The following is a 14,028-nucleotide window of genomic DNA, read 5'->3' on the forward strand; positions in this document are numbered from 1 at the left end:
AACTGACAACGAAAAGTGGAAATTCTTTAATACTCATGTAATTTTCTAGCGATTACTGGCTGACTTCCTTAGTTTAATACTTGTACTTAGCTTTACACGTATTCTTCTTGATCTACTCACGGATATTCAACATCAGATAGGTAAAATAAAACAATCTTCGTTTTCTTTCGATAGTTTTATATCAACCTGTTTTCAGATTGTCAAAGTTTTCATCACGAGATCCTTCCTCTCATCCTCGAAATGTCTTTTTGAGAGACTCTGTGAAGGAACTTTCCCTACTTTTCACTATGCCTCATCCACCGCTCGGCTGTTTATCAACCAGAGGCCTGGAACAGGTAATGTGATTTGCAAACGTACATGGCACTACAGGTCCACTACTGTCACTGAACAAAATTCATCGATGACAACACAAGAAGCGAACAGTGATTCCATGCAGACCTAAATTCAATTGTGCTTATCGGTGCTTAAGACCAAGGCAAGCAAAGAGAAATAAACAATTTTGGTTGAATTCATTGTGCGTTTCCTGTGATCGGATTGGTCAGTTTTGGGTAGGTTACCCCGGTAACAGTGGTTATGTGATAATTGCTACCCTGTGGTACAGGTGCTGCTAAGAAAAAAATAAACAAACAAACAAAAGAAAACGAAATAACTTAGCGCTATTCTTCCACAGCCTGGGACAAAAATAATGGTTTGTAAAAAGTTAAATGCTCTATTTATTTCTTCATTTGAGTTTTGAATCCTGATTCAACTCCTGGCATAACTGAAAAAAATTTCTGCACGAACGTTCTAAATAGTACATAACATACAATATATATTTACAAATAAGTCCGTTATCAGTCAGAAATCTTTTCATATTATTATCATTTTCATAACATAAATATCGGACGTGGTGTTGTTATAAGGCACTCGGTGTATCTAACTTCATAATAGATAATATAATTTACCGTATAAAGTATACATCCCAGGATTTGTTGCTGAAAATCAGCGAAACTATAATACACATTTACACTGTTATCCTCGTAGCTGGTGCTAATTTTTATCTAATTCAATCACTTTTTTGTATTGTGCCCAGCATCAACTAAAAAATTTGATTCGACATTTTCCTTATGAATTTCAACTCATAAACCAGCTGTTCCACAACTGAGATATAATTTATTATTGGCGCGATGACCGCATTTACGAGAACATTTGCAGAAGAGAGTTAAGCAGTCTTAAACAAAGTTCATCCACTTATTCACGAAATATGAGGCTTATCTCCAGTGGTTCTCCCTTAAGTTTCTTGAAGTATGGTCAACTACGAAACAGATTTTCTGTAACTGCAATGATGCCGATCACTACAACACTAAAGCTGTTGGTCCCGAATTCTACTTGCTGCGGCCTTCCTTCAGTCCTATTCAACCAAAAACGAGAACTGCGATGTGTTTCCTGAAGCAGAATCCGCCATCGTGAGGAAGCTGTCAGATCTCTTGAGCGCTGGTAATGGCGGCAATGTACTCTGTCTGACGGCCATCCAGATGGGTTCTGCTGACGCTCTGCTCGTCTTATGCGTCATACGGGATGTCACTGGCATGTTCTTAGGTAGCTCGTATTCTTTCGTGTCCTGTTATGAGAGGAATACATATGTAGCAATTATTGCTTTCCTTTAGTTTTGGTCTTTTGTTTCTGTTTTTTTTTTGCCCCCTAGATGGATCTCCTGAAGAACAGGCGTAATTATTTGCGTTTTTCAGTCGAACGGAGACAAGCTCTTGACGAGCGAGAGGGGAGGTATCCTCCCCTTGCACGTGACACGCTCTTCGCGCCGCCTCGCCTAGAGCCTCCATTCCGTTCCATTGAAAACGCAACTGGGTTTCAGCTGAAGAAAGGTTTGTAATTAAATTAAATTGAAGGACTCGGATAAAATGGTAAAGATTTTGTTTATCTAGAGTTGTAGAAATGTTAATAAACTTCTGAAAAGTAGGAGTTGAAATTTGTAACATGTTAGATTCATGCACCAAGGAAAGAATATTATTTTCTGCAAATTAAGTAGTCATGCCTGTATTCCCTTTAAACAAACTTTTTATCAATCACATTCTTAGATCAACTTACAGGGATATGAAGCGCTTGGAAAGGAGAACAGGCATTTCCCAATCCTCCTCCGCACATCAACTTTCGGTTTACATTACCCACGTGATCTCTTCGTGATTGCCTCGTCTCCATGCGGCGCCTAAAATCCTTGTTGTAATGATCTCCCAGGATGGACTAACAAAGACATGCATGACAAGAACAGAACAAGTTACAATTTGGCCTCAGTTGTCATCAGGGATCGCATTAGTTTGGTATCTTGGCGCTTTGGGAATTCCAAATTTCCACTGCACACCTTCATACCAGCCTCTAACGAAGACCAAAAAAGGCCTGACCTTTGTGTTACGATAATCGTTCGAAAAAACGTTTTCAAGATTCGTATAGATCAACTTAGAACAGCGCAAATAAAGCCCACTACTAAACAAGAGCGTAGTAGTAGGTACGTAATTAAACTACAGAAAGTTATGGGAAGCCTCTGTTCTTTGCATCTTCAGCAAGCTGGAAAGCTCTCTGTTGGCTACAAATTGTTCGATCCTGTTCCTAATTTGTTTGTTTAATTTGATTGGTAAGTAACGTGCAATAAAAAAACAAGCTGGAAAGCTCCCGTTGAACGATTAGATCGCCTTGACAACCGAGACCAGACAAAGATCGAGTTCAGTGTTAATAAACACTAACTTACCCACGACTGTGAATTCTTGGAGGATCTTTCCAACACCAAGCTGGTCATGGACCTGTAGTATTCATTTTTCCTCCAGGAGTATGGATCCTCTTCGCTTCCACCTTCACCTACCATTGCTACTTCAATGCTTGGCAAAAAGCTGCACTCGCGAAGTGTTGTGGGTGTGCTAAATGACGTAAGAGATAGAATGATTTACATTGTGATTGCGTGTAAGTCAAAACTGCAACGATATTTTGTTTTTAATAACGTAATATTAAAAACACCTTTCATCATTTCTTTACCGAGGTAAAAATTTACCATCTTTCGTATTCCATTTACAAACTTGACACTATCGACATTGCTGATCCTAGCAGTATGCAGGACGCTTGTCTCATATGAACTTTGAAATTGGCCTCGCTCACCGTAGAGTCTCCGTGACTAAATGGTAGAGCATTAGAGCGCATAACCCGAAGGTCTGAGGTTCGATTCCACACGGGGACTCAAGAGTTGTTTCTTAGTCCTACGCTTGTGAGAAAAAAAAACATCTTTCTCTACTTTTTTACCGAGCTCCAAAAAAAAGGACCATCTTTCTTATTCTAAATAAAAAATGTAACAACGCAAAAACAAATCTCAAACTCAATGTAGAATACATGACAGAGGACAATTTTTTAATCGATCCAAGATAAACCGAGAACAAGAAACACTCACCTTCTGCTTAACCGAGGCGGGTCAGAGATTGATGGACTGGTGCCTCGTTGAACTGGACTTAAACTGAGAGGGGAGGGTGAGTCACCATTTGAACCACCCATCTCGCCCAGATGACTTTTCTTCCTGTCCGTTTCCTTTACTGAAAAGACGCCAAAAAAATCTCTTAGCACATTTTATTTGTACGATTTAACTTGCGTGGCATTTAGAGGCATATTTGACATTTCCATAAATTGTCATGTTGGCATCGCATTATTCGATTGCTGAAATTTGGTAGGGTTCGACTGCGACGAGTTGAAGCCGAGAGCCATCGGAGACTGACGTCTTAGTTACACTATCGAGCAACTAAGTTAGTGTAAAACAACGTGCTGAGTATAATATCATGATTAGGGTCATGTTTTACCTTCCTCGGTTTCCTTTCCTTCGAGACCACTACAAAAACGAAACAAAACAAATACAGATTAAGCAAAAGGAGTAAATTGAGAACTTCATACCAATACTGATCATGACACAACAGCCTTCTCACCCTGTAAGTCGGTAGGAAGTTGGATCTTCAACATTCCACAACCTCTTCTACAAGAACAAAAGAGTAATAATCACAAAGTTGACAAAAGATAAGCATACATATGTATGACTCATTCCAATGATATGATAAAAAGCAAAAAAAGCTGAATTAAATGACCTGTCCAAACATTCCGATGTATTGCCCACTCAGTGTCCACAGCCTTGCTGTGCAGTCCTCAGAAGCGGAAAGCAATAAAGCGCCCTTATCACGTGATATGTACTCCACACTGGATACAGAGCCTTTATGCGCATGCCAACTGGCGAGTAGTGGAGGTTTGCCCTCTGGGTTATCATCGGTAGAGCCAGCTCTTTGAGTTGTCGACCAAACCTGAAGAACAAATTTGTGGAAAGGTCATATAACTATCGTTTTCCCGCCGCTCCGGTGCTCTTCTTCATGTTGATGAATTAAAAGTAATTCAAAACGGCAATGGAATCGGTTAATAAAGCCGAAAATTTCACAAATGGTTTGAAAAACCTGTTACTTTGCAAATTTTCATTAGTAATACATCTCTCCTCTGGAAAAATGATCAACCAACCTGAGCAACAATGGCTTCTGCTCTTGAAATGCAGTAAGAACTGATGTCCCACACAGAGATGGTGCCGTTGGAATCACCAGTTATCAACATCTCGTTACTGGGGTCGGTTGTTAAGGCAAATATAGTACTTTCCTCGTCACTGGCAGCGAAATATCTTCCTGTGGCACGTCAAGTGCAATAGATATGTGAAGAAAGGGAAAAATATTGTTGGATTCACTTGTCTCAATTGTAACACCTCAAATATTGAGGTACATACCCATGGGTCTGTTTGCGCCGTAAAAACACCAAAACTCAAGAGTACCAGCCTCCGATGACACAAGAACAGCGCTCTCCTGAGTCCTCCACTGAGCTCTTGATGTAAGAAATAACAACTTGTCAACCGGTGCACCACAGCTATTTTGACTGAAAAATAGCAAACGAAGAGTAACCAGCGCGTCAGAAAAAGAACTCGCCAGAAAACAATAAATCTCTCTTCGCGACGTGAAAATCAGTTCAAGGAATAAATCATGGCAGCGACTTACTAAGATTTCTTCGTCTGGATAAGACCCAGCTTTTTAATCTTGGCTTTTCTTGGTAGAGTAACATGAAAAAACAGAAACAATAACAGTTAATATTACACACAAGGAGGTGACTGAAATATAATATACGAAAGGCAATCAACTCACAACAGACTTCCAGATCCTTTTTTCAGCCGTCGAATCATCTTCTCCCGATCCAGACCCCAAAGAATGATATCTCCGTCAAAACTTGCCGTGGCAAGGTAATTTGGGGGACAGTAGGCAGCGGTCAAAATGTCATCCTAGAGATGAAGCGGCAAGCTCAGTAAGCTATGGAGGAAACTTAAGTCTAAACGCAAAACTTACATTTGTAAATCACTGCTCAAACAATTGGTCTGCATTTTAACAATTGTCTTCTTATACCTGATGCAACTGCCCTCCTTTCCAACCTGCGTTGGGTCGAAGACAAAACGTCTAGATAACAGAGAAAAAATATCAAAACAGTTGACATTAGTGGGAAACACCGCGACTGCTGATCGACAATTAGGGTTTGTGATCTTGCTAAGACCTCTGTGTTGCTTTCTTGAACAGAAGACTTAACCCCCACAGAACCTCTAACCTCAAATTTTTAGAAAAAATCCGACAAAATACTTAGTGTAGCCTCCCACGGTGTAACATTCCCTCTAGAAAAATGTGGCATTACTTCCACGCGCTTCATACCACGAAAATCCGAAGAACTTCAAAGAGCTAGGAAAGTCAATGTAAAACAGTATGTAGACTTCACCAAATTAAAATTGAGAACACTGAAATGTTCCCTTCCCAACAATGACTTCTTTCTTCCATGTGCGTATCTAAAAATTTCATCAAATTCTACAGCGCCACCAGCTTTCTTAAACGTTTACTAGAAGGAACGTTTTTTTGCTTTCTTCACCTGCATATCATCATAGTAGACCAAAATCTTGCGATTCCATCCCACTGTAATTATTTTACTTTTTTCTGGAAGAGATATGATTCCTGTCACTTCATTTTCCTCCACAGGTTCAAGTTTGTTTAACAGATGACCATTGCTAGCATTCCAAACCTGTGAAGCAAAAAAAGGAAAAATTTTTTCTCAATAAAGTATTTTACAAAATTACATCATCGACGATTAAGTATTCCAAATTGTGTACTGTTTTCCAGTGGAGCTGTTTGTTAAAATGAACGCAGAATCTCAAATAAGTACAGGAGAAATGCCCATAAGAACATCCTTTGATCTGAATCAGAGATTTACTGAAAAATCGAAACTGGAAAGAGAAAACCAATAATACCTCCAACTTTGATAGTTATAGTAGATTGTCCCAGATATTTCGGTTCATAATGATATGTTAAAATTCTTGAGCAAAGGAACTTTGAACGCTGCAACGTTTACATATTAACGAGATAAAATTTCTCTTTGTAACCGCCAGTTCAGTCTTAAACTTCACAAGGCGTAACTCACATGAATGTGACCACTCCTGTCCCCCGTCATAAGCCGCCGCCCTGAAGGATCAATTGTCATGCAAGAAATCTCCTCCGTGCCATGTGCCTCAGAGATGTGTTGCGCCTGGCGTCCGGTGTTCAGATCCCAGAATGTTACCACAGACCCTTCACAGGCCGTGATCACGTGACCCATGCTAGGGTTGTACAGAGCAGCAGTCAGGGGTCTCCAGTGAGTGGTTTTGGCGTTTTTATTTGCACTCATTGCCACGATTTTGATTTCTGCCAAGCAGTCGTTACTCCCAATAAAAAGAGAGTTGATGGGTGAGGTGATGAGGAGAAATGGAAAAGGTCCGTGTTCAGGAATTCTGTGGCCAAATGGGAACCTGACAGGTATTGTTTGAAGACAGACTTGCTCTCTGATATCCCAAGCCTTCAATACCTAAATTTCAATATGAGAATGAAAGGTAATGGTTCAAACACATGCCGCTAATTCGAAAAGTAAAAACACACCAGTATTCTTCGAGTCTTTTACCCCATCCTTGTCATAACTGAAGACCTGCTCCAGAGCCTCGTGGATTGCTAAGTCAATGATAGAGGACTGGTGTCCCTTCATAATGGCGACAGGTTTCACTGTCACGTAAGGATTCCACAAACGAACAGCATGGTCCACTCCACCGGTGCAGATAACATTTAGGTTGTGACTGTAGTCAAAACATTCCACGCCCTGCCCAGAAAAAAAGCCTGAGGGTCAACTAACCCTAAAGCAATTACTTGTTCCAACACTCAGCAAGCACCTTGAGCGTGGCTCTAACTAACGCAAGAGTGTCGGTAGATCAACGACCTTTTATCGGCCAGCTATCGACGACTTTCAATCGACTGCCGACTAACTATCTATGTAGCTGGCTAAAGCTATGAGCGGCGATCCCGTGAGAGGTTCGTGACAGAGAATAGTTTAAAACACTCGCCGATTTGTCGTTCATCTCTTAGCGCAGATAACCGCCAGCCACGTAGGCTACCGACTGACAAATGGATCGTTCAGTATTAACCGATACGTAATATGAACCGAGATACCTACATTGAAATGAACAATTCATGGACAATTGCGTGAGTACGATATAGACAGAATATTTGTCCCTACAACAGCGAGAATGTTGACGGCAGAAAGAGTCGCACGAAAGGAGACTTTATGCACCTTGGGTACCAATGTAATGTATGAAGTTGAAAGTTGAAGGGGATACATATAAAAATCAGATCACATGCATGTTTCATACTTTGTGGCCACCAAACTCACCCTCCAAGTTTAGTTGTAAATTAAACAGTCTCTAAACAATTTATTTTGATATCTTGAAAAAAAAAATGCATTTTAAGGCATGGTGTTTACCTTTGCCACTTTAAAAGTGTATGTTTTCCGCTTCTTATCATCGATATCTCTGACTACAAGTGAGTCTTTTCCACTGCCGCTACAGGAAATAACAAACTCCTTTGCTGGAATATACTTCACTCTTCTAACCCAATCAGAATGGACTTGCCCCAGGGTGTGGCAAGATACAAAACGAGAGTGCGTTGGAAGGTCCTGGGAACAAAATTACAACTTACATCAGTAAACATTGGAAAACTTCGTCATCTTTCCAATCTTGCTTCCTTTCTCTCCAAGTTGCATACCCCAATTGAAAAATTCCACCCCCTTGCCTCTCTGCAGATAAATGCATGAAAAAAGGGAAGTAGTAAAATGGAGGACTATTCTTTCCTTTCCCCAGTCCGTATCAAGTACATATTATCCTCATCTCTCTGTCTCACTCATACCACCTCTGAATTATAATTCAAAGTGATAACACCTTGTTAAGTTTTACATACATGTACAAAACACGAAACAGAAGTTAGGAGGGAAAGGGGTGGGGGGGAAGAGATGTCATAGCTGTTCTAACCTGAAGGTAAACCTGGTGACTGCCTGATGTCTTTTTGAATGGAGTCTCAAACAGTCCTTTGAGAGGTGTAGAGAACACAAGGAACAAGATTACGCCATTGTCCATTCCAAGAAAAAGCATTGACTTGCCAGCAGGAAGCTGTAGATAGTAAATGCTTACATCAACACTATAATAATTTTTACACTTGTAAAATAACCAGATGGAGTAAGAATACTTACCCAACCTACCCCCCTCCCTCTATGCCATATTCCCTCTCATCCTTTACACTGGAATTGTTATCATCTACAAGTTTGTAAACTTAATTCTTTAAAACTGTTATTTTTAAAACTTTGATTGCTGAAATTTATTTGTAACAGCTACAAATAAACTTACTTTCTTGTTGTAACAATAATCAAGACAGAGAACCACGTTTCCCAGAGCTGAAAATAATGGATAGACAGGGTGTTAAAAGACACAATTATTTTACTGGATTATTACCAAAATTAACAATTCAAATAGCTCACCACAAAGATGAAATTGTGGTGTGTAAATTGGTGTGGACATATCATAAAAATGGATGTCTCTGTTTGTGGTAGACAGAGCCATTTTATGCACGTTGGGCATAGCAACAGCATCTGTAACCCACATCTTGATGTGTCTCTTGTTGGAAGTTCGCTCAGCCTCAGAGTTATTATGCTCCATTTCAATTTTCCTTTGAAGGTCCAGTTCTGTACTCCAGACACCAATAATTCCTTCCTAAAGACAATGATTACTAAAAAATTAATTATTGACCTTGACCATGTGGATGAGGTGGCATCTTTCCCACACACATTTGAAAATTGTACACAAAGACTACCAAAATTTTTTTTCTTAACTATTCAGTGATTTATTCTAGCAACAAAGAAACTGATAAAACTGAAACATAAATCAGGTACAAATTGTATTTATATTTGTGTCATACCTTACTAACTGTTACATATCTCATAGGATTAAAATCTGTGAGAATTTTTGTTGTTGTTTCCTGATAAAGGAATAAAGCATTTCAATTAATAGGGAACAGTAATGACACAGAAGAGTATTGAGTAACAGGTCTAAACATTGTACAATTTATTTAAACCTAGATGAAATATTTATCTCTGAATATAGGTTCAATTATGTACGACTAATCAGCAGTTTGTCTGCAGCCAGAAGCATAACATTCATGAGTCACTTACACCATTAATCAAAACCTGTAGCCTTCACAATTATGTGTTTTAAATATACCTTGTTATAATCTATCCTAACAATATTTGGCTTTGGAATAAAAGTATTCCCATTGACTTTTGTGGCTTGGTCATTCTCCTCAAACTGAAGCATCAGATAAGTACAGAATTCATCCCAGTCAACAAGGTCATCAGACGCAATATCAACCTATATACAGTAGAAAGAACATATTTGACAATGGTAAATAACTATATTAATGAATACTTGGTCACATTAAATGACTATATTATTTTTCAACTTGTATCAAATAGTACTGTGTACCTTTTTGAATAATGTCCCTATCTCCTTCTCAAATAATGCCACCTTATGACTGTCCCATGTCTCAACTTCTAATAAATCTGCCAGCATTTCATGAAATTCTTCCTGTGTCATTAACCCTGCAGAATGAAATCTGCTCTGGTCTCTGTATTCTGATCCTCGCCTCGTCAGCCATTTCTTGAGTTCCACCTTGTCAGGAACGTGTGTCTTAAACTTGAACATCAGAGTCTCAAGGTGTTGGATGTCCAATTCTTCCTCCAACCGCAGGGGCCCCAGGCCCTTGGTATTGCTATGTTTCAAAGTGTACAATGTATCTCAAATTGAAAAATTACTCTTAAGCAGGAGCAAGGGGAAGAGGGGTGGGTAGCACTTGGTTAACTATCAACTATAAGTTGATGAACACAGACAAGCAAATTTAGCTAATTTTAAAAATCTGATGTTCTGAAAATTAGCCCTTGATCAAAGCAAAGTGGAGTTAGGCTGACCAAGCAGTGTATTCTTATCAAAAACAAATCATACAACATTAGCTGGACATGATCAATAGTTTCCATTTCTCTTTGTCATTTATCTTCAGAGCAATTGATAGGATGCAAGCAACTGTGATGAAGAGTTATATAGCCTGTTCCAGGAGTTCACTAAGATGAAGCCTGATAGTGAACAGTGCAGTAGTAGCAAAGGAGCAATAAAACAAGGGAGGTGCCTTCCTCCTGTTTTCTATGCTGCTAGAACTGTGCCATTTACCATTTTTCTCTGTTTTGCAGGCTGAAAGACTGGAACAGGCTATCAGCTAAACAGTTATGAGTAAAATGTTGAATATGCAATGTAGTAACAAGATGCTGCTTGTAGCTATTCCTGTTCTACTCATGGAATACAAGTGAATTTAATATAAAATATGCCAAAACCTAATGTAGGTTCAATTGACTTAACATAGATACGACTTGACCATAATAACATGTACCATATACCATGTACCCACAGGAAAAGTTGGGGAGTCAGAGTCCTATTTGACAACCAAGTCATTTTTCAAAAACAAATAATTTTAATAGAGTGAGACAAGAAACACGTGTCATAACATTGCATCCTTAGTTTTTATATCATTTTAAACATTTTAAATGCCTCCAAGGTAATAAAAAATGATCAAGTCCTTCACAGAGAAGGCCAAAAATACTCAGTATTATTTAAAAGTTTGTTTAGTAAATATAAAAAGCTGCTATGTAATAATGATAACTGACAAACATAATTAACATCTCTGCATGCCATGATAGATATCAGTTGTAAATCTACATCATAATTTCAGCTTTATGAAACTATGCTGTTCACAAGAAACTTAAAAAGGTAAGAAAATTGAGCAAAAACTCTTTAAGATTTCTTTAAATCTTTCCTACCTTGTACCCATTCCTTCTTTAGACCAACGGTTTTAATAACAGTTTTTTGTTTGTATGTGTAATCCCATGTTATGATCTTGTTAATATCCCTGATGTTTCTTTGAGAACTAACTTGTGTTCTTCAGACACAATTTCAGAACTTTGATGAATAACCTCTCTACATTAATTAGACCATGTGTGAAAATCATTCTCAAGTATCATAAAATCTTTTTGTAGTCTGGCGTAGGTAGCCATGGTATTAACCAACTTCAATGGTCACACTTGAATGACTACAAAATTGACTTCTGTTGAAATTTGCATAGGTAATTAAATGGTTTTCAGAGACTTAAAAAAAGACAAAGGGCAGTTGAACAATGAATAAAACAAAAGATAAGTCAACAAATTGGAAGATTACTGAAGGAAAATCAAAGGAATACTTTATGTCACAATTTAACACTGGTCCAAACAAAATATTTTTTCAGAAAGGCAAGTTTTTAAACTTCAATCTTACATGCAAAATGTAATTACAGACACTCTGACTATGTTCCACATCAATGCACAATTGTCAAACATAATAAACTTCATTATTACAAGTAGGACTACATTTATCCACCACTAACTTAAAACCTCTCATATTAAAAAAAGACAATAAGACAAATTATTTTTTCATCTCTTTTTAAGCGTCACTCTTTCATCTCTCACATTTTCAGAACACACACACACACAAATATTTTTCCAGAATCAGCTAGGTATTGATTAACTTTCTGATATCAACATGGTTGTCTTTACTAAATATTTTAATCTCCTAAACTGGAAATGTGCTTTTAATCATATTTTGTCTGTCTTGCACTTATACCCTGTACATCTTCTTCTGGTTGAAAATGGTTGCATGGGTAAATTTTCCCTTATGAATGGTTGCATGTCCACTGTATGAAATACATCATCCTTTTCAAAGAGATAAATTTGAATCTGTGCTTTAAGATTTACATGTAAGTCCTTTCATGTTGATATCAAAGCTAAGGGAAGTCATCAAAATTAGCCAAACAAAAAGTCACATCTGATAACAAGCACCAGTTCCTTTTTGGTGTATTCACAAAATCTTTACTTATTTGTATTCTTAACAAACCACCACCTCCCCTCTCCCCTCCACTCAGGCTATTATCCAACAGTCATTCAATCTTAGATTAAACAGTTAAATGAAACCAAGTGACACACTATTTGACTGCATTGTCAGTTGTCAAACAATCAAACCAAACTAACCAAAATTGTTCTTTCATGGAAAACTCACAAGTCTTGTGAGAAGGGTGGGTGAACCCTCATAAACCACCACGGGACAGGAGAAAGACTTTTTTCTTGCAATTTAGATTCCTAATATCTTGTTACTAATGAATTGATTGAATTAAGTTACGTTCTTTTTAAATTCCCGTACCATAATCGAAAAAGAAACATCATATCTTACTCGTTTGAAGAATCATTTGTGTGGAAAGAAACAGGGGTGGTGAAGGCCACTGATTTCTGAAAAAATAAAATAAAAACAAGATGTGGAAACCGAATAAAAAATCATGCGTTCCTCAAGAAGCTTATCGTTCTTCACATTCTAATCGTGTCCAAGGTAATTACTAAAACAAGCAAATTTGTGGCGCCTTCAAATATTAATACCTGCCTAGTCTCAACTACGTGCTTGAACTTTAACAAAAAAGGGGATGATTGATAAATTGTTGGTGGACTTGTTCAGCAGTTAACATCAGTTTGTGAGATTGTTTTGACAACATAGCGTCACACACTGCCTCAAAGCGGGTCATCCAAACCGTAACAGTCACCAAAGTCCACATTAAACCACAAAATATCTTTCAATGCTGTTCATAAAACGTTAAAACCCAAAAACAATAACAAACCGCTCTCCGGGACTGTATTCGCGACCATATAACTGGAGCAAGCATTCGTACTGTTGTTGAAAAGTGTATCGAAGCAGACTTCAGCGAAGACACTGCCGAACCATCTCGAGAATTTTCGGACACGCTTTCGGCTGTAGACGACGTCCCAGGAATCTGAAGGAACGACATACCCGCAGGGGTTGTTTCCTGGGTTACAGACTTCTTAGGCATGATATAACGTTTCGAGTATCTTTGTTCTCAAAACAACCCTGAAAATAATGCAAACTGAGTACAAAACATTTCTGTCTGTAAATGTCGCCTATAAACATCCAGAAGATTCGCTGCTCCAGAGAAAACATTCATTAACACTATTACCTTAGATTCGATATTTCAAATTTACTGAACTGCTTTCCTAAGCTAAGCGAACGCTAAATTTTGAAAGAAAGCCGACAGCCTATTTTGGTCGGTCTTCCACCAATTGCAAATTTAACAGGATCACTTTAAGGAGCATCATCAAGATGCCAGTTAATTGTTATTGAAAAAATGCCACTTCTTCGAGGAGTAAGTGATATCTCCTAAGTGTTAAGTTTACATACCTCTTCGATCCCTGCTGGTGGAAGTTGGTGACTTGGTGAAAAATGCCGCAGCTGCGCTTTGATTTGGATGAGCAACTTTCATATTTTTTAATTCTGTCGTCGTCTTTGCAACTCTACATAGCTTCACATCATTTCCTTTTCCGGGACCTCTCCGTAAAACTCTAATTCTGCAAGAACTTCCCTAAACGTTCCAAGTGTATTTTGATAGCACCTTATATCATGGACCACTCGGTGAATTAAATTGAATAGCATAAAAAGGCAATTAAACCAAATTACAAAGAACGGAATAA

General features: G+C 38.3%; 1 protein-coding gene across 3 annotated transcripts; it reads right to left on the minus strand.

The window, feature by feature from the left end:
* LOC131785806 (cilia- and flagella-associated protein 337) lies at window positions 1-13,955 on the minus strand. Of its 3 annotated transcripts, XM_066170970.1 has the most exons (25): window positions 13,739-13,955; window positions 13,164-13,411; window positions 12,728-12,783; window positions 9,908-10,193; window positions 9,647-9,793; window positions 9,345-9,404; window positions 8,908-9,139; window positions 8,777-8,823; window positions 8,405-8,542; window positions 7,861-8,052; window positions 7,012-7,203; window positions 6,499-6,918; window positions 5,953-6,102; window positions 5,445-5,495; window positions 5,190-5,323; window positions 5,046-5,093; window positions 4,781-4,926; window positions 4,525-4,682; window positions 4,107-4,316; window positions 3,951-3,997; window positions 3,828-3,856; window positions 3,428-3,566; window positions 2,741-2,906; window positions 2,086-2,238; window positions 1-1,600 (listed from the first exon to the last, which is right to left on the minus strand). In XM_066170970.1, the coding sequence occupies exons 2-25, from the start codon at window positions 13,371-13,373 to the stop codon at window positions 1,391-1,393; spliced, it is 3,621 nt and encodes a 1,206-aa protein (XP_066027067.1). In that variant the 5' UTR covers window positions 13,374-13,411; window positions 13,739-13,955; the 3' UTR covers window positions 1-1,390. The 3 variants fall into 3 exon arrangements, with proteins under 3 accessions (XP_066027067.1, XP_066027069.1, XP_066027068.1); XM_066170972.1 differs by lacking the exons at window positions 13,164-13,411; window positions 13,739-13,955 and adding an exon at window positions 12,928-13,151; XM_066170971.1 differs by lacking the exons at window positions 12,728-12,783; window positions 13,164-13,411; window positions 13,739-13,955 and adding an exon at window positions 11,290-12,191.
* Between the last annotated feature and the right edge of the window lie 73 nt (window positions 13,956-14,028).

Source organism: Pocillopora verrucosa, chromosome 8 (genome assembly GCF_036669915.1).
Source record: "Pocillopora verrucosa isolate sample1 chromosome 8, ASM3666991v2, whole genome shotgun sequence".
NCBI classification, from domain to species: Eukaryota; Metazoa; Cnidaria; class Anthozoa; order Scleractinia; family Pocilloporidae; genus Pocillopora; species Pocillopora verrucosa.